Source organism: Cariama cristata, unplaced genomic scaffold (assembly GCF_000690535.1).
Source record: "Cariama cristata isolate BGI_N322 unplaced genomic scaffold, ASM69053v1 scaffold22095, whole genome shotgun sequence".
In the NCBI taxonomy this organism is placed as follows: Eukaryota; Metazoa; Chordata; class Aves; order Cariamiformes; family Cariamidae; genus Cariama; species Cariama cristata.
Genome location: NW_009618542.1, coordinates 37,118 through 60,338, shown reverse-complemented (window position 1 = coordinate 60,338; position 23,221 = coordinate 37,118). Strand labels below are relative to the sequence as shown.

Genomic DNA, 23,221 nt, shown 5'->3' with positions numbered 1-23,221 from the left:
CAAGCCCTGCCACGGTGGGAGCAGAGCCTGCACCCATTCCACGGGTGACCCAGGGGCATGGGTGGGGGGCCCAGACCCTGCCCAAACCCAGACCTACTTCATGCTTTGCCCTCGATGGTCCGGGCGAGGAGAGAGCCCGGGTTAACCCACGCTAACCTGAACTGGGGTGCAAGGGAGCCCGGTGTTCTGGGGATCCCCCCAGCCCCACACCAACCCCCCAGCAAGGGAGCACCCAGGCCCATGGCCTCCCCCTGGGACACAGGGCTGCCCTGGACACATAGTCGGTGCTGAAAAAGGGGTGCAATGCTTGGGCAGGGGGGGCAGAGGCTGCCCCTGCCCTGCTCACCTGCAGCGCCGCCCAGGTGGGAGCCTCTCTGCTTTAAAGCATCCCTGAAGGCTGGGGGAAGCAGGGAGGTGACAGGGACAGAAGCACCAGGGCTCCTGCCTTTGCCCCGGCATGGACCAAAGGAGGCAGAAAAGATGGGGAGTTTACGAAGCAGCAACAGGCCCAGCCCTGTGCGCAGGAGAGGAGGATGCTCCTCTTCGCAGCATCGCTCCGGCTCCGATTCGAGTTTTCCTTTGGGTTCAGTTAAATTGGTGACGGAGCTGTCCTGGCTCGCGAAGGGCAGGCCCACAGGCAGGTGTGTTGGGGGGCAGAGGCAGCCCAACACATCCTGGGAAATCACTTTATTGAGCTTCCCATACATCCCAAACTCCCGAGATACCTCTTGGGAGAGCAGCTTGACACAAACATTGCGATTAGAAGTATCTGCAAGTTCATGGAAAATCCTGGTCACTTTGAGCCTGTTTTCTTACCCTAGTGATAATTCGAATGACTCCAGGAACATCCCCAATGCATACAGCACAACTAACAGATGCGAGGGCCGGGCCTGAACTTGTCTCCAACGTGCACTGGGCTCCTGGATCCTCATCTCTTTTCCCCATCTCCTTCCTGCCTCCCCTAGAAGCAGGGAGCCTTGCAGCACGGCTGCAAAACCATGCGACACGGCTCTTCCCCCCCCAGCAAACAGACTGATCAACAGCTCTTGCAAAACAGACTTTTTGCTGGCCAGAAGCTGGTGACACCCACCCAGAGGGGGCTCGAGGGGGGGAAAAGGCACCAGGGGTGATGGTACAGAGGGATTTCTTTAGGGAAGATGAACGCAGGCAGGTGCTCTTCGATATTTATCCAGCAAGCTGCCCCGCTCACCCAGAGGGCCAGGGTGCTGCAGGCAGCCCTGAACTTTAGGTGATGGTTGGGAAAGGAGGAACAGTTTTTAGCACAAGGGGTGGCAGGTTGCAGCCCGGGCTTTGGCCACCTTCCAGCTGCTGCCCTTGATCAAGGAAAAAACATGTACTTTCACCTTCTGTCAACCAAACGTTTTGCAAGAAAACAGAAGCACCACCAGCCCAGAGAGCCGTGCCAGGAGGGGATGAAATCCCCTCAGCCCATCGCTGAAGGAAGCCACGGGCAGGGTGATTGGTGTCAGAGAGCTGCTGCTGTCCCCCACTGCAGCTCAGAGCAGGACAGAGCTGCCGTGATCACCAAGAGGGAGAAGCTCTGTGGTCAGGTGTGGACCCTGCGCCCCATTTTCATACACCTAATTAGCACCAGGAAAAACAAAGAGTCAAACGTTTCAAGTACAGACAGTGACACTGAGTTACTCCAAGTTGGAACCACAAGGTTCTGGTGCAGGTTCTGCCCGGCAGGGAGCTCGGTCCCTTTCTCTCTCAGGGAAGGTCGGAGCTTTGCAGTCCAGTGGCAGATCATCACCCACCTTCACACACCCGTGACCTCTGCAGACAGCGGCTCACAGCTCTCCATTGCAAGGAACATCCTCAGCAGGCTGGACTCTGGTTCACGTTCAACTTCCAATTCAGGCTGCTCACTGCAGGGTTTGAAGCCCAAACATCAAACCGGTCCCAGTTCAGACAGCCTGGATGCAAAGCTCTGTCTGCACACAGGTTATCCAAACAGCGGACATTATCTCCAAACAGCAAACAAGCACATCGCGGGATGTTTTTCACAAAACTGTAACTAAAGGAACCATGGAGCAACTGCTTCTATGCTCCAACTCACCCTTGATACCTCCCAGCTCTCCACGTGCAGCCGTCTCTCAAGTCCACGTCTACAAACGTTTATGGGCAAACACCTCCTCCAGGCTTGCTCCCTTCACAACGACCGGTGCTGCTCCCACCAAGCAGCCCTTACTGCAGCTGCCCTCATTACCCCAGAAAATTAAGACTGATTTAATGCTCTATACCAGCTACCCAACTAGAGACTTCAGGGGGGGAAAAAAAAAAATATCCTTCCTAGCTGCATGATCAGAGATTCACAAGCCCCACAAAACCTGGTCCCGTTTGACTGAGGACTGGGATTTTAACCTTATGCTCAGATGCCACTATCGGGTCATTCTGGCCCAGTTACTGGCCTTCAGCTCAGGTCTCCTATGATGCAACGCCATAAACGTTAGGAGATTTCTTCCTGCAGGCAGCTCTTGATCAAAACAGATCACCACATCGGGTAACAGAAAACTCCACATAACACGGACGGTAAAAGCAGTGAGGGGAGAGTGGAGAAAGAAGCCAACAGTGATCTGCACCAGTTCAGTACAGCACCTTTGAGGAGCTGTCGGATTTGTTGGGAGCCAGGACCGGGCACCTCTGCACCCAGGGCACGGTATGGGCAAGGCAGGCACCTGCTGCCCGTCCTCTTGCCTGATCACGGGGAAAGGCTGCGGATCTCTGCCTGCATCGCAAAACGCCGTTCTGTCCAGTACAACGGCTTAGTGACAGACAGGCCTACAAGGAAACTAAAAGAAGTTACAAGTTATTTAAAACAACAAAGTAAGCACTTTATTTCCATTAAGCATGTTGTTTTAGTATCACAATGGAATGATGAGAAAACATTTTTTTTTAAAAAAAAAAAGTCTCTAGTCCCCACAAACAGCAGGGAGGTTTTCAAGGCAATTTAAAAACAAAGGGAGTGACAGAAGTGCCAAAACAGTCCCAACATCATGAGAGTCCTCCTCGGAGAGCTGGGCAGGGGCAGGAAGGTGGAATGACACGAAGGTACGAATGTCTGAAGTAGTCTTTGGCGCTTCTGCCTCATGTTTGGATACGTAGATGATCTCTCAAGACAACTCCACAGAAATCTCCAGACACAAAGTGCCACGTTAGTAGGACACAACCCCAGCGAGAGGACTTCCCGTACAGTTGAGATGCCCTGCGGTTGGGCGTTAAGACACATCCTGCAGACGGTGCTGACTCCAGCCAGGGGCCTTTGGGTTGGGAGAGGAAAAAAAAAAAAAAAAAGAGAAAGCGTGGTGCGTGAATCCAAGAAGATGTGCCCATGCGCAAGACACTGCGTCCTGCAGTACTGACAAAACCAGGGAGGAGGAGAAGGTGGTGGCAAAACAAAACATGGATCCGTTCCCTACAGTGATCAAAACACGAGTCCAGTGCAGTAACTATAGTTTCACAGTTCCAGGGGGCAAACTGTCATTGCAGAGTCTGTAGTAACGCAGGTCATTCACCAGTCTGTGCACATTCTGGGTAAACGATGGCAGATCCTGGAAAAGATGAAAGACCACATTGTACTGCAAACAGAATAACACCGACAAGCACTGTCTTACAGCGGAGAACAGAAAGGAACTGAGAGGGCCAAACACCCACGTGTATTTTCACACCCGAGAACACCAAACCCCTCCCTCCAGAGCCTGAGCCCAGGAAACCTGAGTTTCGGCAGCCCACGTACCGGGAGCAGAGACGGCTCGAGAGCCGCTCCATGCAGAGAGTTGGCTGTGGAGAGCTGGGCTCTGCTCACGGCACCGGCTGCTCGGTGTGCGGTCAGGCACTACACGGCCATCTGCCGATTTTTTTTCTGCCAAGGCTCTGGGGTGCCACGGACCCCCATAACAGGGCCTAATCTTCCTGAAGAGCAATTGCGTTCTAGAGTCCAATGGTTCTCTCGGGGCTCCTTTCCTACTCTCACCCTTGGTCTCAAATCCCCATCGTCTCCCATGGGAGAGGAAGCACTCAACGGAGAAGCAAGCTTCAGCAGATGGAAGGCACAGCCTGGTGCACCACCATGATGTTCCATAGGGAGGTTATAGACACCCCCTCATTTGCTTCACACGTATATGAGGGGTTTGAAAGAACGGTGAGCCATTGCAGCTACTCTGCTGTTGTCCTCACTGTAACCCTCAAACATCTGGCGAGCAGCCGGAGCGAGATTTTGGCAAGAATCCGAGTGTCCCACTCTAGAAAACCCCTATGCAAACTTCCCCCAGGAAACGTATTCCTTAACTCCCACAGCATTCAGCAGTCCGACAGATGAGGTGGCAGCTCTGCTACCTACAGTGAAAACTCCTTGGCAAGGCATTGCCGAGTATGGAAGCGTTTGGAACAAAAGGTACTGCCTCAAATCACTGCCCTGAGAAGCTCACGGCTGCGTGCCAGCATGTTCTGGGAAAAAAACTCTGTGCATCCTGGGAATACCGGTGCTCTGCTGCAGCGTTTCCCTTTCTTACCCTGTCCATTTTGAAATTCCTTCCCAGCACGTTCTTCTGGTTCGAGTCCACACCATCACAACTGGCCAGGAACTCGGGGAGAAAGGCGGAGTAGAAGCCATCAAAGTCCACTGAGGCCATATTGTAGGTGGCAATGCCGATCTCCTCCTGTAGCAGGTCATGCGACTTGTGGACAAGCACCTGAAGTAGCACATTCACAAACTGGAACAGCATGGTTGTCCGGAAGATCTTCTGCACAGCGAGAGAAGTGCATAGTTAGGTGTCTTCACACCAGCAATCCTCCCACAAGAGGAACCACAGCACCCAGCACATTGTTCAGAAGTACAAATTCGTCAAGGTCAGACCAGGCATGGCTGCGCAGGACCACTTCAACATCAGCAGCTTCTGAGCTATCAGCGGGGTCTGCAAACTCTCGTGAGCACAGAGATAATCTTCCAAGTCAAGCCAAGATCACAAATGGCTACAATAAGCTAGATTAATACCAGCTTTAAAGTTAACAGTGAATTTGGCCACACTTACCTTATTCATCTGACCCAAGTTTTAAGCATTGGCATTTAAGCAAACGGCATCAAGTCCCCTTCAAACTCCAGCCTGTTTTAGCCCTGCACAGTGCTCCGGAAAGCCAGGGAATCTGACTAGCTGCCTGAAAGTCTGCAACAGGCAGGTGTTAACACGACGGGCTGTCCTTCAGTTGTGACCACAGATGTGAACCTGGAAGCTCTGCTTTCACAGGCTAAGCACAAGGGCAAGACCCTGAATTCCAATTTTAATCCTTCCTGACCGCAGCTAACAGGTCTAAATTAGAGGGTCTGGAGGATGAGTCCTACATGACAACCACCTGGCAGTGACTTGGCTGTAAATACTAGATACCCTGCTGCTGATCCAGATGAGAATGCTGGAGGGACTCGGCCACTGTGCCACTGATGATCCCAATTTCTACTTCCTTGGACAAGTTGCACTGTCACTATGCCTGCTCTTTGCTTTCGCTCTTTGTCACAGGAGGGAACACATCAAGGCTTTGCTTTGACTGACCAGAGCTGGGATCCCTCCTGTGCCCACTGCAGCAGTATCAGGTAGGTGGTAATGCCACTCTGACCAGCAATGTATCCAGCACGATCACAGTAACCAACCAAAGGCTGTGGCATAAAAGCCCCCAAATCCTGACCTTCAGTTTCTGAGTAGTTTAAAACAAGCCTCAGAACAGCACCCGCCTAGTACCATGTTGGCCAGAGTGTACACTGCTCAGCTAGGACCCACCTTGTGGTACAGCTTCTGCTTGGTGTTCAGAGTCTCCAAGTAGAAGAGATTCTGCTTGAACAGGTGAATGTCAGGTTGCAGGAAGGACTGGCCAAATGCCTACGAACAAAGCAGAATTGGAAGAAGGGGACTGATATTACCACAAGTACCAGGCCTGCCAGGCAGAACAACATCATTTTCACCCTGACACCAGAACAAACCCCTGGGAGCCTCTGTTGCTTCTCCACACAGCAAACTAACAAGACAGGCAGTTGTTTAAGTCAACTGTGCTGCTGCCAGACCAACGGGAATGAAGACATTTTAGTGGAAACACGCTCATAGCCTTGCAGAGCAGTTGCTAAGCTGGGTCCGTTGGGAACAGGTGGGCCGAGCTTGCATTGCAGAGGGACACAGATGCTGCGCACAGCTCCCTTGGCAGGCAGTTTGCTCCTGAAGGATTTGGCTGTTTCTCGGGGACGCTACCTAAGGTAGTGCAGCAAGCACAAACAAAACCAGAACACACGCACAGGGTTTGTTCTCAACTCAAGCCAAAAGACCAAGGTGACTGGCAGATGCATTTAACATGTTACTGCACTAAATTAGAAAGGAGTTACAGATGGGAGCTGGGAGGTTGACCTGGGATTGCAGCAGCGGTAAAGAGCCTAGGAACAAAATTTGCTGGGCCTTGCTGAACTATGCTGGTAGGCCTGCACAGACTCTGTGATAAAACATCTTTTACACCCTGAGTGCCTCTGAAACACTGTACAGATGATGTAGGCAGATGAGGTAAGCTCTGTACAGAGATAGGTCGCAGAATTTTACCAGTTGCTGCTTCAAGGCATCACGAACAGAAGAGTTTATTCCCCCAATACAAGCCATTTATTGTTAAATAGACAAAAATGGCCCAAGTTCCTTGAAGACTGACCCAGTTCTGGACTCGGATCTCTGGTGGAAGCCAGCACATGAACTATTAATATCCTCAACACAAAACACTGGCAGCGTGGAGAACGTTTACAGAACATTAAGTAAGAGTTTTGTATCAAAACAGCAGGAGCCAAGTAGTAAAACAAGTAGTTGAGTATTGTCAACCAGCTTGAAGTTAATACTGAGATTACCACGTAAACATCCTCCAAAAGAAGGCACTCGGGTGAGTTTGGGAAGTGTTATGCTGCTACAGGTGAAAAAGAGATGCTTGGACAGCCCTGCATAGTGACCAGTTTGGGTCTCCTTCACATTAAAAGGTGCTAAGATAAGGGAAGGCCAGAGAGAAACACCAACATAGTTTATGCCAGTGCAAGAGCTCCCTCTTCACTCATGTTTCCAGAATCCAGAAGCACTCCACGATGGGGCAGCTCTGCAAAAAGTCCTCCCACCCGAAATCTGAGCACATGGCCCTCTGCTCCGGCATTCACTGCCCTTGGAGGAGCAAGCCCTACTCTGAGGTTGCAGAACACAGTGCAAGTCTGCTTGTCTTTACACTGACATGGCCTGGAGGTGAAGGGTCCCACATCAGGTACTCTGATAGCAGATTAAGAGACTGATTTTTTTCCGATTTTACTTTAAGTTACACTACCTGTTTTGGGAACAGTTCTTACATCTAGGAACTACACAGGAACTCACTTGGCCAGCTCTGATTTAAGTAACATGTGGAATACAGTCTGTTATTCTTAAAAATTCCCCAACCTAAGAAGATTGGTGCTGGCTTTGTGTACATGCTGGCACACTGCCTCTGCTTCCTCTGCTCCCCAGGCCCAAACCTCTAGGATATTACCCCACTGACCCTTCTCTACCAGATCCGATGGTACAGCATAGAACAAGTCCATATAAACCAAAAGACATCTTGGTCTCAGGGAAGCTTTCCTGCACTGACAATTTGTCCCAGTGCTAACCACAAGACTTGTAACAGAAGTAAATGGGTCAGTGACAGTAATACATTTTTTTAGGTCCAAATGCAGGATGAGGCATGGAAAGGAATTAACATTCCTTCCTCACTGCTCGCTTCCCCGTGCAGTGAAGCACCGTGCCTTGTGAGCACATCAGCAAGACCACTCTGCAAGTACTTTGACTTCCAGCGGTTCCTGAAGGCAAGACCTCACTCAAAACACGGTCTAGCCCCCATCACCCACATGTTTAATGCACTGCCACAGGTAGCATATGCTCCATTGCAGAAAGGGTTCTGGACAATCCTGGAAATAGCTGAGTTACCTGCATAATGGCACTGAACTGCGCTTCGTTCTCCATCTGCTCTTCTGGTACTCCTCTCTGGACACTAGCCAACACACTAGATTTGAAGAAGTACCGCCAATTATGGTGGAGGATCCGGAAAAGCAGCTCAAACAACTCTGCTTTCACATCAGGAGATGAGCGCTAGGAGGAGAGGAGAATAAACAAGTCAGAGCAGGCTCCTGCGCTGGAATCCCGGTTATCCCCCTGGCACCCACCGCTAACAGCACCCTCTCAGGTGGCCACCCAGGGCAGCTCTTTGCAGCCAAGGTACCAGAGCACCAAAGCATTTCCTCCTAAGGAAGGCACCAAACTCAGCAGCTGTTGGATCACTCTAAGAACACACCGCTGAGTTTTGAGTTTTATCTTCTGCTTTGAGCATGTCTGTAATTTTAGCCTCTCTTGACAATTCCTGACAAAATCCTCCACCCACACGGCTTCCAGTTCCCACTGACTAGTCACCCAGTTTTCCCTGCACGGGGACTGACATTTACAGCTCTTGGAAAGCAAAAATATTCATTGCTCCCACCCCCCCCGACACAACGCCTTCCCTTCCCGTCTCCCCCTTCCTTCACCTCGTCTGAGAACAGCCCTACCTCTGCAATGATGGGGTAGACCTGCTCCATGCACAGTGAGATGACGCTGGGTAGAAATGGCTTGAATACTTGGCCTGGCTCTTGTACCACCACTTGCAGTATTTTCAGAAACTTCTCCACTACCCGACAGCCAGTGCTGCCCTCATGGAGGATGCTCTCTGCCAACTGCTCCCTACGACAAAAACAGTCATTGCATAGGAACCTTCCCAGAGATCTGCATGCTTACCTAATTTACAGGAAAGCAGGTAGTGCCTCTAAACTCACTCAATTAATATCAGCCAAGTACATTAAGCCACAGAAGGGAGCTAAGTTTTGACTGAGGATTGATTGACAGACACCCCCCTCCCGAACAAAAGCCTGAGTGATAGTTGGGGCACCCTCAGATCTTGGGTAGGAGCTAATAGGTAATGTGAGAGTCCAGTTCAATATCAGAGACTTCCAGAAAGTCCGTGGGAGAGCTGAAATTGCATGATGACATGTATGATTGATGTGCATGGGCTGGGTCACTTCAGACTTGGAAGCATTTTCCTCAGATTTAGTCCTGGGACGTGACAAAAGTCTGGACACAAAGGGGTTGGAAACACTACACTCTTTAGGGGCAGGGACCCATTGTGTGAGCAGTTTACTAAGACAAATCATCCCGAGAGATAGGAAAGAAGTGATCAACATGGGACAGTACCTGGTGAACATGTTTAGGAAGGTCTGTATGATCTGCTCAGTGAAAGGCACTCCCATCTGCACCCTCAGCCCTTGAAACAGAGTGAGGAAGAAGCTCAGCATCTCATCTGTCACATCTAAGGTAAGAACAGGAAAGCAAAAAGAACATGTCAAGGTAACATTCAAGTGCATTGGTAAGTCTTTTCTGGGAGATTTGCTCCTCCTGCACAGGGAACCCCATTTACTCTTTGAAATTTAGCAGCAGGGTCGCTATTAGAAACTGAAACCAACAGCTGGTACTACAGGGCTTAAAGATTGTTCATCCCTTTCTGAAAACAGGCAGCACCAAGCAACTTGGAACAAATACGATATTATCAGCAAGGCTCTTAGTCTGGTCTGCCTACACAGAGTGCCTGGAGAAAGCTCTGGTGATGGTCTGGGCCGATCTCCAGTTGCTCACTGCTTGTACAGGGTTAACAGGAAATACAAGGAAACCAAAACCAGCTACACAGCTTGGGGTGGCTAGGAGACAGAATCCAGCCTCTTTTTTTTTGGCAGGAACTGAAAAGACCCTTCTAAATTCAGAAGTCATCTTCAGCATGTGGTTATGCAGTTCACCGATCAGCACCGCAGCTAATTCTTCATCAGTCCCAACAGGCTTTCTTGAATAACGACGGTAAGCTGAAGCTGCCCAATTCCTCCTTCATACAGCCTTTGATAGTCAATAAATAGCTACTGCATGAGGCTGCCAGCCTGTTCTGGAGACAACAGTTCACGGGAGTCACAGCATCAGCTTGCTGTCTTGGATCCTCTCTGCATTTAAAGTTTGTTTTGCCTCCCCCATGCCTGCTTCACTGAGAAAATCTCACCTAGCTCCAAAAGTTTTCCTGGAATGCCCTGCTCTTCACAAGAGAAGCTGCTATAGTCCTGGGCCTTTGAGCTACCCTGATGTGATACAAAATGTAAGTCGCTGGCCAGAAGATTGCAAAGCAACAGTCCTGGTTACATCTCAGGAGGCTTTCCTTTTGGCAGGGGGGGAAACAACCACCCACATCATTTGACCTAATTTGATGAGATCTACTCCTCTTTGTCTTCATGCTTCTGGAGAGAACGTAAATGGCAAACATAGCCTGGCAGGGTATTTTAAAACTTTTTTTGTTTTTGCACTCAGGATCAGCTCCATTTTGTTTCACTGTTGAATACAGCACAGGGCATCTCCATCTTCCAGAAGCGTGACAGACCTTCGTGCCTGTATCCTAGATGGCAGAGACGATCTCCCTTTCCCATTCTCATTCAGCCCAGCCCACCCAGAAGTACAAGATCCTCATTACACTTTGGCACTGCAAGCCCACACACTTCCCACGAACACCACCACCATTCTATGCTGATGGACTTTGGATGTTATCAGTAGGTCATAAAACTACTCACAGCATTAAAGCCTGCCCTATGGTTATACCTGACTGATGAATGAAAGCTGGGAAGAGGGCTAGTGAGACCTGCACGGATTCTTGCAGCGATTGGTAACAGATCTGTCGAGACTTGGTGGATTCTCCAGAGATACTTTCGACAATATCTTCTAAAACACGGAGCGTCTGATGGATGATCACTTTGGCTGCAAAATAAGAGAGGTGATGCTTCCTCCATGTGTCATAACTACTCAGAGGCAGGAAACGAAGAGAAGTGAAGTTCACAAACAGAGAGTTACTAAAACAACCTAAAAGGCAGCATATACACCAAACCCAGGCTGAAGTCAGAAGTGTTCCCAAGTGTGTGTTCAAGTTTTAAACACTTAAACAGGTTCAATTCGGTCACTGTGGCTACTCGCTTTCTTAAATTATACGGCTTTACTGCCGTACAGATGCACCCATTGCTCAACTACTCAGGTGCAGAGGCTGAGGGGAGCTGTAAACAGGATTATTCACGATATGCTAACGGTAACAAAACACTAGCCAAGACAAAAGCAGCACATTATAACAGCAAAATATACTGCAGATTTCTATTTCTGAAAGTAACAACTGGAGTGACACAGAGTCACTGGATAAACTAATCCAAATGCTGGGAGAACTTAACTGGTTTAGTTCAACCCATGTGAGCAGTTTGGTGACATTCTTCTCATGAGCAGCAAACCACTCTTGCCCATGCTCCCTCCCTGCACACAGCTGAGAAGCATGTCAGGTTTGTCAGAAGCTGTGACACTGCATATTTCTAAAAAATTTTTAAACTGATTTTCAAAAAAAAAAAAAAGACACACCCAAAAGCAGTCCCAACACATACACAGAAACTTTCAAAGCTCCCTGGATCCCATCAGTTCAGGGCTCTCCTCCCACATATATAAACCCTCTACAGTACTTCCCAAGTCCAGAAGAAATTCTTATTTTCCCCCTTTAGTTTTTATAACTGTAATCCTCACTAACGCTGCTTCCAGTCAATGTTTCTAACACCATAGCGTCCCAGCATTAGGCCGTTACGTATTCCTAATGCAATCACCGCTACTCAAAGTTTTATCACGAATTTGATCCCACCTTCCCTGCACAACTTAGGAAGACAGTACTTTGACGGAAGAATTTACAAGCAACCTGGGCTGAGAGTGTGCTTTACCCACAGAAGAAGGGTCTCTAAAAAAAAGAAAGAAAATACAAATTTCTCCTTTCCTGTCCTCCCCATATGCTAAATAGTCTCTCAGTCAAAATAATTATTGGAAAAATCAGCTTAATAACACCTACCAGCAGTTTGCACTGCAGCTGTCAGAAGACAGCACACACCAAGGAATGTGGTACTTACTGTCCTCCAGCTGGACTTTCCTCTGTGGCAAGATGGCATTGGATTTTAATTGGCGATATTCTCTCGTGAGAGCAGAGATGAGGCTGGCGTGGTTGGTGGAGCGAACTGCCCACTGCTGTTCACTCTCTGGAAGATTTGGCCAGGGCAGCAACAATACGTTTGATAGTGCTCTGCACACCAACACCTGGGCCTAGAAGCAACGAGACAAAATTTTACCAAGTTTGCAATTCATTTTTTGCCAGAGCACAACCCTAGAGTGATGCTTCACGGCTCTCCAAGACATCAGCAGTGCTCACTGTTTGAGGAATGAGTTCAATAACAGAAGGTGAGCCCAAGGGAAAACTAGCAGCTCTGCAAGGTAAGAGAGAAGCAAAGCTCCATGATTTAAGGGCTGGAACCAGCTTCCAGCTCTGTCAGTCCTTCCCTGTAACAGTAAGTCTCTGCTCTTCACATTCATAGAAACAACGATGATACCACTTTCATTACTCCTTGTCTGGTTTACACACCAAGCTTCTATGCTTGTACAGCACTTTATGCCTCCATGGCAGCACAGAATACAACCATATCTCAGCCTCAGTGGCTTTTCAGTACTTCTGTAATATAAACACTAACTTGGAGTGAGGTATGTGGAATGCTAACATGAGTTTCACAGTAAATTCTTTCTGTATGTCAGAATCAATGTGCCTGTACTGTAAAGATGATGCGGAATCAGGGACTATGTCAGCAAGTGGGAAAGGAATAAGATCTAAGAGGTATAATTTTGTTTTTTTTCCTTGCGCTGTTGCTTGATCATTACCGACAAACTGTATCACCGTGATTCCTGGATATCCACAGTACAGAGATAACTGCTGCCCCCACCCCCTGCCTTTTTCTTTTTTGAGGTTATACCTCGCTACACTAAGAACTGAGACACAGCTTCCCCAAGGACACCTGATCTACGTTCTTCATGTTTGAGACAAATCACCTTATCGGGAAGCCGCTGAGCAGAAGTGTCCGTGATCCTGTTGAACACCTTCTGTACCGCTGGGATGCTGATCAAGAACACTGGTCGCACTGTGGTGGCTAAAGAGACTAGCAGGTGGCACGCAGACAGCAGCAGTTTCTCCTGCACCTGAAAGACAGGGTGGTCAGGCTGCCCAGTAATACCACCATACAGAACCAAACGATGCAACGCTGGCGTCAGACAGCACAGTGAGCTGCCATCACCAGGTTTTTGCAGGCAAGAGAGTTTACTATAAACTTTATTTGCCAATCAGAGCACGGGTCAGTTCCCTTAACACTGTGAAAGAGAGACTTCCCTGCTTTCAAGCCATAAAATCATTAGACTGAGTTTATACACCTATAAGTTGCTCACTCTTGTATTAGCTTGACCTACAGTGCTATTTAGAATTGCTCGTGGTCTCACCCTAAGTGAGGCATTTGCTGTGGCTCTGGAAGACAGACATCCAGCTCTCAGACTGGTTCAGGAGCCACAGCATGGTCCAGAGCACATCATTCAACACCTGAACACAACAGTGCTGCCTCTTGAGGGTCCCCTGCTCTAGATGGAAGCCTACCCTCAGCCCAGCACTGACGAAGGTACCTTAGAGCTGATGAGGGGTGTGATAGCCTCCAGAGCGGTAGAGACGAGAGAGATGAACTGCTCCGGGTTCTGGCGGTGGACTTCACTGTAGAATTGTGCGAGCCAGTGCGCATAGGCTTGCAGGGCTGCCAGGGACTGAGCGTGGCTGTGGAGGAGCAGAGCAAGGATAAGACACATACATGGGATAAAGCGTACACAAGTAGGACAGGACACAAGTCCTGAGTGTGGTGGGTAGTTTTTACAGCGCCCTGGGAAAGAATATGGGTATTCTCAGACAAAGCTGGCAGCTTTTTCTTTAAAAATTGTTTACTGCTGTTTTTTTTTTGTCCTGGACCCTGTACATTCAAGGCATATTTAAAGGTGTGCAGTAACTGGACTCACTCACTGAGTAATAGTATTAAGCCAAAGGTATAAATTGCTAAGCTCAAATTATAATCAATTGGTAGGTTGACTATAACTGCATTTTATAATTACACTTTTGGGACAGCACCGTATTAAGATTTTTGAGTCAGGACATTTCTTTGGGTCCACACAGACAGGCGTCCTCCAAATGTTTGACAATGTACCTTTGTTAGGCTAGCATTAGAAAATAGATCACATGTTTCTTCAGGGACATTGCACAGAGAAAAGGATGAAAACCCCTCACTAACAGATCACAGAAAAACCTCCCAAATTATTTTCAGACCAGAAAAAGAAAGGGACCATTAAAAGAACATCATCTGCACAAAACTCAGTGCTAGTAACTTGGGATTATTAGGAGAAATCCAGGGAACTATATGATGAAATCTAGCGGGGGTTTTCAAGAAGCTGCTATACATGCATTTGCAAACTAGAACAAGTACTCGACGTGTTCAAAAGGACAACCTTAAATCCTGCTCCCTAAACATCAGCTGGCAGGGAACAGGTTTGTACTACACAGCCTTAGGAATGGAAGGTCTCTAGAAGGCTGTCAGAGTGGTGTTCTATTAGTAGCAGCATCAAGATTTCACACTTAATGTTAATTTCTGGATCAAAGGCATTCATTTGTTTCACAAATGGCTTGCATAGCTGGAAGGGATATGTTTATCTTGGAAGCCAAGAACTTGAAACCCTGTACTATGGAAAAATACGGAATTACAGAATGGTTTGGGTTGGAAGGGACCTTGAACACCATACAGTTCCAACCCCTCTGCCATGGGCAGGGACACCTTCCACCACACCAGGTTGCTCACAGCCCCATCGAACCTGGCCTTGAACACTTCCAGGGATGGGGCATCCACAGCTTCTCTGGGCAGCCTGTGCCACTGCCTCACCACCCTCACCAGGAAGATTTCTTCCTCATATCTCAACGAAATCTTCCCTCTTCCAGTTTAAAGCCATTGCCCCTTGTCCTGTCACTCCCTGCCCTTGTAAAAAGTCCCTCCCCAGCTTTCCTGTTGGTCCCTTTAGGTCCTGGAAGGCGTGTCCCCGGAGCCTTCTCTCCTCCAGGTTGAACAACCCCAACTCTCTCAGCCTGTCCTCACAGCAGGTGCTCCAACCCTCGGATCATCTCCATGACCTCCTCTGGACTCGCTCCAACAGGTCCATGTCCTTCTTGTGCTGAGGACCCCAGAGCTGAAGGCAGTACTGCAGGGGGGTCTCACCAGAGCGTAGAGCAGAGGGACAGAATCCCCTCCCTTGACCTACTGGTCACGCTGCTTGGGATGCAGCCCAGGACACGGTTGGCTTTCTGGGCTGCCAGCGCACATTGCCGGGTCATGGTGAGTTTCTCGTCAACCAACACCCCCAAGTCCTTCTCCTCAGGGCTGCTCTTGATCCATTCTCTGCCCAGCTGTATTTGTGCTTGGGATTGCCCCGACCCAGGTGCAGGACCTTGCACTTGGCCTTGTTGAACTTCATGAGGTTTGCACAGGCCCACCTCTCCAGCCTGTCCAGGTCCCTCTGGATGGCATCCTTTCCCTCCAGTGTCTCGACCGCACCACACAGCTTGGCGTCATTGGCAAACTTGCTGAGGGTGCCCTCAGTCCTGCTGTCCATGTCGCCGACAAAGATGTTAAACAGCGCTGGTCCCAATCCCGAGCCCCGAGGAATGCCACTCGTCACTGTTCTCCACTTGGACATCGAGCTGTTGACTGCAACTCTTTGAGTGCGGCCATCCAGCCAATTCCTTATCCACCAAGTGGTCCATCCCTGAAACCCATGTCTCTCCAATTTAGAGACAAGGATGCTGTGCAGGACAAAGTCAAATGCTTTGCACAAGTCCACGTAGATGACGTCAGTTGCTCCTCCCTTATCCACCAACACTGTAACCCCGACATAGAAGGCCATCAAATTTTGTCAGGCATGATTTGCCCTTTGTGAAGCCATGTTGGTTGTCACCAATCACCTCCTTATTTTCCACGTGCCTTAACATGGTATCCAGGAGGATCTGCTCCATGATCTTGCCGGGCACAGACATGACACTGACTGGCCTGTAGTTCCCTGGGTCCTCCTTTTTTCCCCTTTTAGAAATGGGGGTTATGCTTCCCCTTTTCTGGTCATCTTTCACTTGAGCCATAGATCTGACTTTGGTAGCAAAAAAAACCCGTAAACTGGAACTACATATCAACAGTGGATCCATTTCTTAAAATACTACTATTGTAACACTTATTTCGTCATTTAATTAAACTGCAAAAGAACTAAGCTTTTACAGCCATTATTACAGGGCAGAATAACAGTTTGCTTCTAGAGCTAACATAATGGGCATTTTTATTTCTCATCACAAATATATTTTTCTTTAAATAACTTGTGTACATCAAATTGAGGCAACAGTGGTCCAAAATGTTGGCAGCAGCCTTGACCTTCAACAGGTAAAACAAAGTACCCTCCTGGTTAGCTAGCAATCACTGGAGAGATGCGCTTTTCAGAACATTTGCCAAGTAAGTGGTTAGAGCACCAGAACGAGGAGATCTAACGCTTCCCTCACCCCGTGTTGGTACCAAATTTGGATACAATCATTTGCAGTGTGTATCTCATACTCACACATCGATAAGGTCAGGTTTCAATACAGACGGTACTGCAGTTTCAATGTTGTACAATTTAATCTGAGATCCATATAGCGTTACTTTTACCAATCTGGAAATGAATACATACATGGTTAGTGTAAAGGGACTGTAAGATGGATATACACATGTACAAATCTGCTCGAATATCTTATCTGAATGCAGCTCTTCGCAAGTCTGTGTCAGTATTTAGCTAATATGTAGACAAGATATAAACCATTTAGTTAAAAATAATTTAGAGCCTATTTAACCATTTGTGGCAAGATGAAACAAATACGATGTTCCTGCATGGAAATGAAAAAACAGCAGCTGTGTGAGGCCCTGAAATTCTGTAATTTACAACTATGTGTTAATTAAGCTTCTTGGACGGGAAGAATCAAATGATTTCTGCCTTTCAGTTTTCACAGGTCTTTTCATTTAAGAAAAGAGATTTTGGTGACTTAGCTTTGAGAGATACAACTTTGACGTAATCAAACTCTACATCTCATTTCAATGCATCACAAATGCAGATGCTGGAAAACAAGTACCGCAATCTTTTCAAGTGACTGATTTTATTTAATCCCTCCTATTAGTTATTTCTTTGGTTAAGGATTCAGAAAGCCATCTGGGAAACCTAGCAGTGATGAATGTAACAATTAAGGTTCTGGCCACTGAGTTCTTCGTATCTCAATTTAATCATAACAAGGGGAGGCAGAAAGAATCCCGGTTTTCACCCTCACTGCAGTGGTGACAACTGCTTCTTGTACTGGTGAAGGGACAGCAAACTCCCCTCCCGTACCTACCTCTCCACCACTGTAAGAGCGTCATTGAACCTGGCAGCAAAAACATCCCCAATGAAGTATTCTGCTAAACGCCCAACAGCCTGCAGCAAGGAGCTCAGGTCCCTCAAGGAGCAGTGCAAACGGCGGCAATCATTCTCTGCAGTGATGTTCAGCCTGTGACCTGAAATGACATTATAGTTCATTAGCAATGAAGCCAAAAGACCCTAGTGTAAATAATCACTCGTACTAATAGCCACTGACTAAGAGCCTAGCAGTTTGCAAACTCATACTTCAAAAACCTTCTGCAAGAAAAGACATGTAACCTTGTGATTAATAAATACCGCTCTTTGGGATGGGAAACCTAATTACAAAGCTACAGGAAATGCAAAGTTTATCCTAATTGCATTACAAGCATTCTTCTTAAATTAGCTCGGCAGTGGGTCACAGTTCAAATTGCAGCACCGTCCAAGGGACTGAAATACTCAAACTGGGTAAGACAAGTTCAACTGTTCCAACTGCCACACTTCAAATTCCTCTTTAAAGGCCAAAACAGATGTTACCAACTATTTCAACCTTTTTACACATTTATTTTCTTCTATTTGGTATTAATATCTACATAAAGAGGAGCCTTTCTGGTTATCTGTTGCTATCAAAAGCAATCCCAGCTCTGCGGAGAAGGTCGTTACCCAACTCCCTCTGCTGGCTAGAGGGCCAGAAGTGTTCCAGCAGCAGAAGTGTGTTTGGAACAATAGTGCATTTGCTTCTGACGAGAAGTGTGCTTATTTACTTTCATATTTATCAATATGTTTCTTGTATCTGAGAACTAGATCAGCCAGTCTTATTACCTATGCAATCATCCTACCGCTCAGTTGTGCATACCTGGTCTCCAAACATTCCAGATCTTCTACTAAAAAAGCAAACATCTGCAACACCATGCTTCAAAGAAAACCTGTTTTTCTTTCCACTGCCCGTATTTAAACTCGGATTAAGTTTTCAGCAACAAGTTTGCCATTTGTACCATCGGCACCAGCGTACTACCACCCAGTTCTGAATCCGCAGTTGCATCTGTGCTGCTACTTCTGATCCATCAGCTAAACAGCTAGCCCACACAACAGCTTCCAACACAAGATTGTTGCTACAGCATTAAAAAACATAAAAAAAATCTAAAAATTGCTTATTCTAGGTCTGAAATGATCCTAGAATTGTACTTTTTCCTGAAATGTCTGTACAACAATCGCCATTCTGCCATGTAAAGCAGTACTGAAGAGGTAACAGATTCCTTCACTGGTCATACCAGAAGACTTAAATATAACCTTAGCTACAATCTTCCCTCATACAATCTCACTACTACTACTGTCCTTATTTCTCAGGAAGGAGCAACAAAGCTACGCTCATGCTTTTTATTCAGTTGAGAGCACTGGTATCTTTGTAAACTACTTTATACATGAAGGCTTCTGAAATGCCAGCTAGATAAGTCTTTAGAAACTATTACTACACCCTAAGCAGTGCATCTTCTCATTGACTCACAATGGTTTTAATTCAAACCTAAATACAAATCCTCCTACGGTGGACAACTTCACAGCAGATTTGAGCCCAAAGCAAACAGGAGCGCAACCTTTCTTGAAAAAGTTTTACTGGGAGGAAAAAAGTAACCATTATCTATCAATGTTACTGTAGTCTTTGATGCTGTATACATGTTCTTAACACATATGGTATCTTCATTTCAAGTACTAGAACAAGGGAAGAACCATACCAATAAAAAAAAATAAATCACATTATGAGATTTTTGTGTGCTGTTGGAGTTTAACTACCAAGTCATTAGACACCGTACACCTGTTCAGATCCTCAACAGAATATGGAAGAAGCAACACCAAGGCAGGTCTAGAGTGTTTTTGCAATCAGCTATTCAAAGAGCGAGGGTTGCAGTGCCGGACGGTGGTTATTACCTGTCCCTGAAGTCACCACAAACTGCTGGAGTCCCAGATACACTTCCAAGTTATCCTGCAGAACTGGAAACTAGAAGAGACAAGAAATGCATGTGATTCTAGGGCCTGGCAGACAGTTAACACCCAACTACTAGTTACTCTGTTAGAGTACAGTTTTCTTATTTCTCCCTAGGGCCTTCAAAAAGACATTTGGAGAAAAGGCAAGTTGCTAGGTTCTGGGCTGATCCTGCATGCCACAGTTCCTCATGTTATGATAGCTGTCAAGAAAACAACAAAGATCACCACCCTGAAGGCACTCTCTGTCGTAGCTCTCCATTTCCCACAAATACCAGCAATCAGCCTAACAAGATAATGGTCTGACAAGTATCACTGATGGCACAGCACGCCACCACTATGAACATACAGATGGATGTATAACCCAGACCAAACAGAGCAGAGGAAAGGCAGAGCCTGGAGCGCAGGAAGCCTGCGCTGCATCCACCTCACTTGCAAGTATCAGCTTCTCAAAATGCAGCTACCGAAATATTATTCAACCAAAGAAGTTGAGTTCAGTGCCACTGTAACAGAGTACAGAAGGGAAGTACTGCAGCACTCTGCAGGCAAGCTGCAGGCTGCACCAAGAACAGCTGAAGCCCCATGGGGAAAACAGCCAAGGGAGCAAACATCACAGTCATCACGCATCCTGGTCTGGGAACAGAGCGTTAGCCTAACTTCATCGTTCAGGACTGACAGCAAACATGCCTGATCCTGGTCATACTTCAACCGAGCAACAGGTTACGCTACCATGGGGGAATGTACTGTGCACACAGACTAGTACGTCTTCTACACAGCCTTCAGCCAGCCAAGGTACTTCAATGACCTGTACTGAGAGATTATTTGTGCTGTACCTGAATGCATTTGTATACACACAGGACAAAACTGCACACTGACCTTTTCCTTGTAGACATCCCATCAGAAAGAGTATTTTCCAACCCTTTCAGTCTGGCATAGTCCTACTTAATTTCTATTGGCAAAAGAGTCACCACATTTGAGAGAGTTGGTTTTTATGAAAGTTCACTCCCCCATCAGGAGAAGGAACTGCAGCCTTTCATTGTCCAGCACGGGACAATAGTGGCAGCTGCTGTACACTGCTTTAATTATTTACTACTGATAGACTAGCCACTGCATTCAACAGCACTGCAGACTACTGTGAAAAGCACGTGAAACTGCTTGAGCATCTCCCAGATTATCCAGTATACAAGAATGAATTCATGCAGGGCTCAAGAAAGCACTCATTATCAAATTTCTAACACCCTGTGCCTAATCAACAGTTGAGTGTCTTTGTATAACTGCAGGAGGAGACCTATTTGGAAAAAAAAACCACAAACCCAACAGATAGTCTTCTTCATGTTAATGTGTTACTTTAAGGAAGCCACATGCTCTTCACCATATGACCCATCTGCTCACTGAACAGCTGCTCCATGTTTGCCTCTTGCTGACTCATGCCATGCCATCACACTACAGAGCAACTTCTACTTTCGTATGAGGACTATTTTGTTCACTACTTCAGAGTTTCTAGTAATCGGCTTCTAGTGCTTAGCTCAGCCAGAATGTTTCTTAAACAAAAATATCAATTAAAAAAAGCAGTTCAGGTCAGGTATCTTCTGCCTCTGCAGCAGCTCAATTTTCTCTTCTTGGGAATATGGCTCAGAGGTCTAGGTATGCAGTATCTCCAGCAGAATTAATAACTTGTTTTGAGATCCCACTGCTATTACTTGCCTTTCTTCTCACCCAGCAAAAAGGTACTGACTACTCTGAATTTTGGACTCCACTGGCTTACAGCCTCGAGATCTCCTCCTCAAAAAAACACTATAATGCTATAAACCCAGACAACTTTTACACCACTAATTCTAGCAACAGCAGTGGGACTGGCTGGAGAGAAGCACTTATCTGTGTTTATCAGATATAATTACCAATTGTCCAAGGCACTCTCTTCAGTGTTTATATCTAGCCTTTCATTTAAACAAAGGCTTCACTCCCCTTAAAACCCTAATAAAGACACTCTGATCTGCCCAATTTAGTGTTGCCTCCTTATATAAAGGTCAAGATAAACAGCAGTGAAGGACTGCTGCCAAATGTTTACACTTTGAGAGATGAGAATTTCTAAAGAGCTTACTGTCTAGCGAGTAGGACTCAGATGCACACTGAAGTACTCTCTTCAAAACACACCAAGAAATCTGACAAAGCCAAAAACCCAAGTTTTTTCCTTCAATTTCTGGTCTCTCCTTGCCAGGGTTTTGCATTGAAAACCAAAGTTGCCCTATTTTTTTGACACTGTGGTATCTATCAAACAGCTTCCAACAAACTCCAGCAGTTGGTACTCATTTCACATTCCACTTTTGGTCTGGATAACTACTTACTAGTGTGGAAAAGGCATGAGTTGGCAAGAGCTCCATGACTTTTGCAACCACTTCCAAGCTCTGGCGCAAGTACCGCTGCCACTCGGTCTGCTGCTACAGGAAGAAACACCAAGGTAAGCACAGCACTTTCAGAGGGAAACGGATAGCTTTTTGTAGACTAGTAGGTCTTAAATGATGCTTGGGACTAGCTAGCTCCTTTCCAGAGTTTGGCTTTTGCCGACACCCTGATACTGAAGAGATCCTGCTCTTATGATTCTTATATGCTGCCAGGTATTTGATGGAGAATAATTTTGCCAGCCCATGCTTTAGGCACGTGTGCATATATTTTCCCTGGACAAAGCACAAGCATTCACTCCTAAAGCACGGTTACTGCTCAGATGACAAGCATCCACTATGCAGAACAACTTGCCCTTCCAGTGCTCTGGCCTCATCCATTTTGGCCACCTACTCCACTTTTACATTTATCAGTACTGAGACAATGTTTATCAATACAGACTTAGGAGAAATAAGCATAAATGAAAACACTAACAACATATACAGCTTCAAGCTTTTGTCTCAGAGATACTTCAGCATTTAAAATCCAAAGCAGACATGGACACCTAATGCCTCTGATAATCAGAACATAAGTATCTATATTTTCTCTCCCATAAGAACCAAGTTATAAACAAAGGTCCTATCTTTTCAGTGGGACTTGAAGTACATTTTTGTCAAAAGCATTTCATGCTGCTTTAAACCTCAAATGCCACACAGAATGGAGTGAAGCAGCAGCTGTCTAGCTTGTACGCCAAAGTACATTCCAGGTGTTACCAGTGCAAGAGTTAATATCTGGACCTGCAGATGTCCTCATTCAATTCTGCTCCTTACATCATCATCCAGTGTTTCGTCATCCAGCTCCTCCAGCTGTGCCTGGTTATACCTGAACTGGATTCGATTCAACACCTCTGTCAGCAACAGAACCAAAGCGTCTTCGTACCTATGATCAAGGAGAAGACAGGGCGAGAGTTTGATAAAACAATTCTGCAGAGATTGCTGTGCCCACAGTCCTTCCAGCAAAGGAGATATGTAAAACAGATGACAGTTTAAAGCGGGCTGCTGCAAAAAGCCTGCAGCACAGCTTTACAAGTTTGTTGAGGAAACACCAAGCAGATCCCGGGACTAAGAGTATCACATCATTTCATGTCACAAGCTACCTGCAAGCAAAGAGCCTTGGTAATATCTGATATCCCTCTACCTCGGAAAGGGAGAACTGCTAGCAATAGAAGCAGCCCAAGAGTTCAAAACAGGAAAGGTAGGAGTGGCTTGCCAGGAATAATAGCAGATGTACATGAACAGGAGGCACCAAGAGCCTCTTGTTGCTTAAGCTGCTCCTCAGCAGCCTGTCCGGTGCTCTGCTTTTTGGGCAGTGAATGAGGAACAGATGAAACAGGGCAGAGTTATTGCTGCCTACCTCAAAAGCAGACCTACCCATAGGCTATTTGCTCTGCTATC

The 23,221-nt window shown here is 46.8% G+C and overlaps 1 protein-coding gene across 1 annotated transcript in view; it reads right to left on the bottom strand.

Annotated features, from left to right (window-relative positions):
• Window positions 1–3,223: 3,223 nt before the first annotated feature.
• The window catches only part of XPO6 (exportin 6), a 40,561-nt gene continuing 20,563 nt past the window's right edge, over window positions 3,224–23,221 (bottom strand). The window contains exons 9-23 of the mRNA XM_009700899.1: window positions 22,598–22,706; window positions 21,734–21,826; window positions 19,335–19,404; window positions 17,410–17,569; window positions 16,608–16,700; window positions 13,608–13,752; window positions 12,990–13,136; window positions 12,026–12,215; window positions 10,701–10,856; window positions 9,267–9,381; window positions 8,588–8,759; window positions 7,974–8,135; window positions 5,790–5,888; window positions 4,533–4,763; window positions 3,224–3,572 (exon numbers count right to left, since the gene is read on the bottom strand). Of these exons, the coding sequence (XP_009699201.1) occupies window positions 3,471–3,572; window positions 4,533–4,763; window positions 5,790–5,888; window positions 7,974–8,135; window positions 8,588–8,759; window positions 9,267–9,381; window positions 10,701–10,856; window positions 12,026–12,215; window positions 12,990–13,136; window positions 13,608–13,752; window positions 16,608–16,700; window positions 17,410–17,569; window positions 19,335–19,404; window positions 21,734–21,826; window positions 22,598–22,706 (2,044 nt within the window). The 3' untranslated portion in view covers window positions 3,224–3,470. The remainder of the gene's footprint in view (window positions 3,573–4,532; window positions 4,764–5,789; window positions 5,889–7,973; window positions 8,136–8,587; window positions 8,760–9,266; window positions 9,382–10,700; window positions 10,857–12,025; window positions 12,216–12,989; window positions 13,137–13,607; window positions 13,753–16,607; window positions 16,701–17,409; window positions 17,570–19,334; window positions 19,405–21,733; window positions 21,827–22,597; window positions 22,707–23,221) is intronic.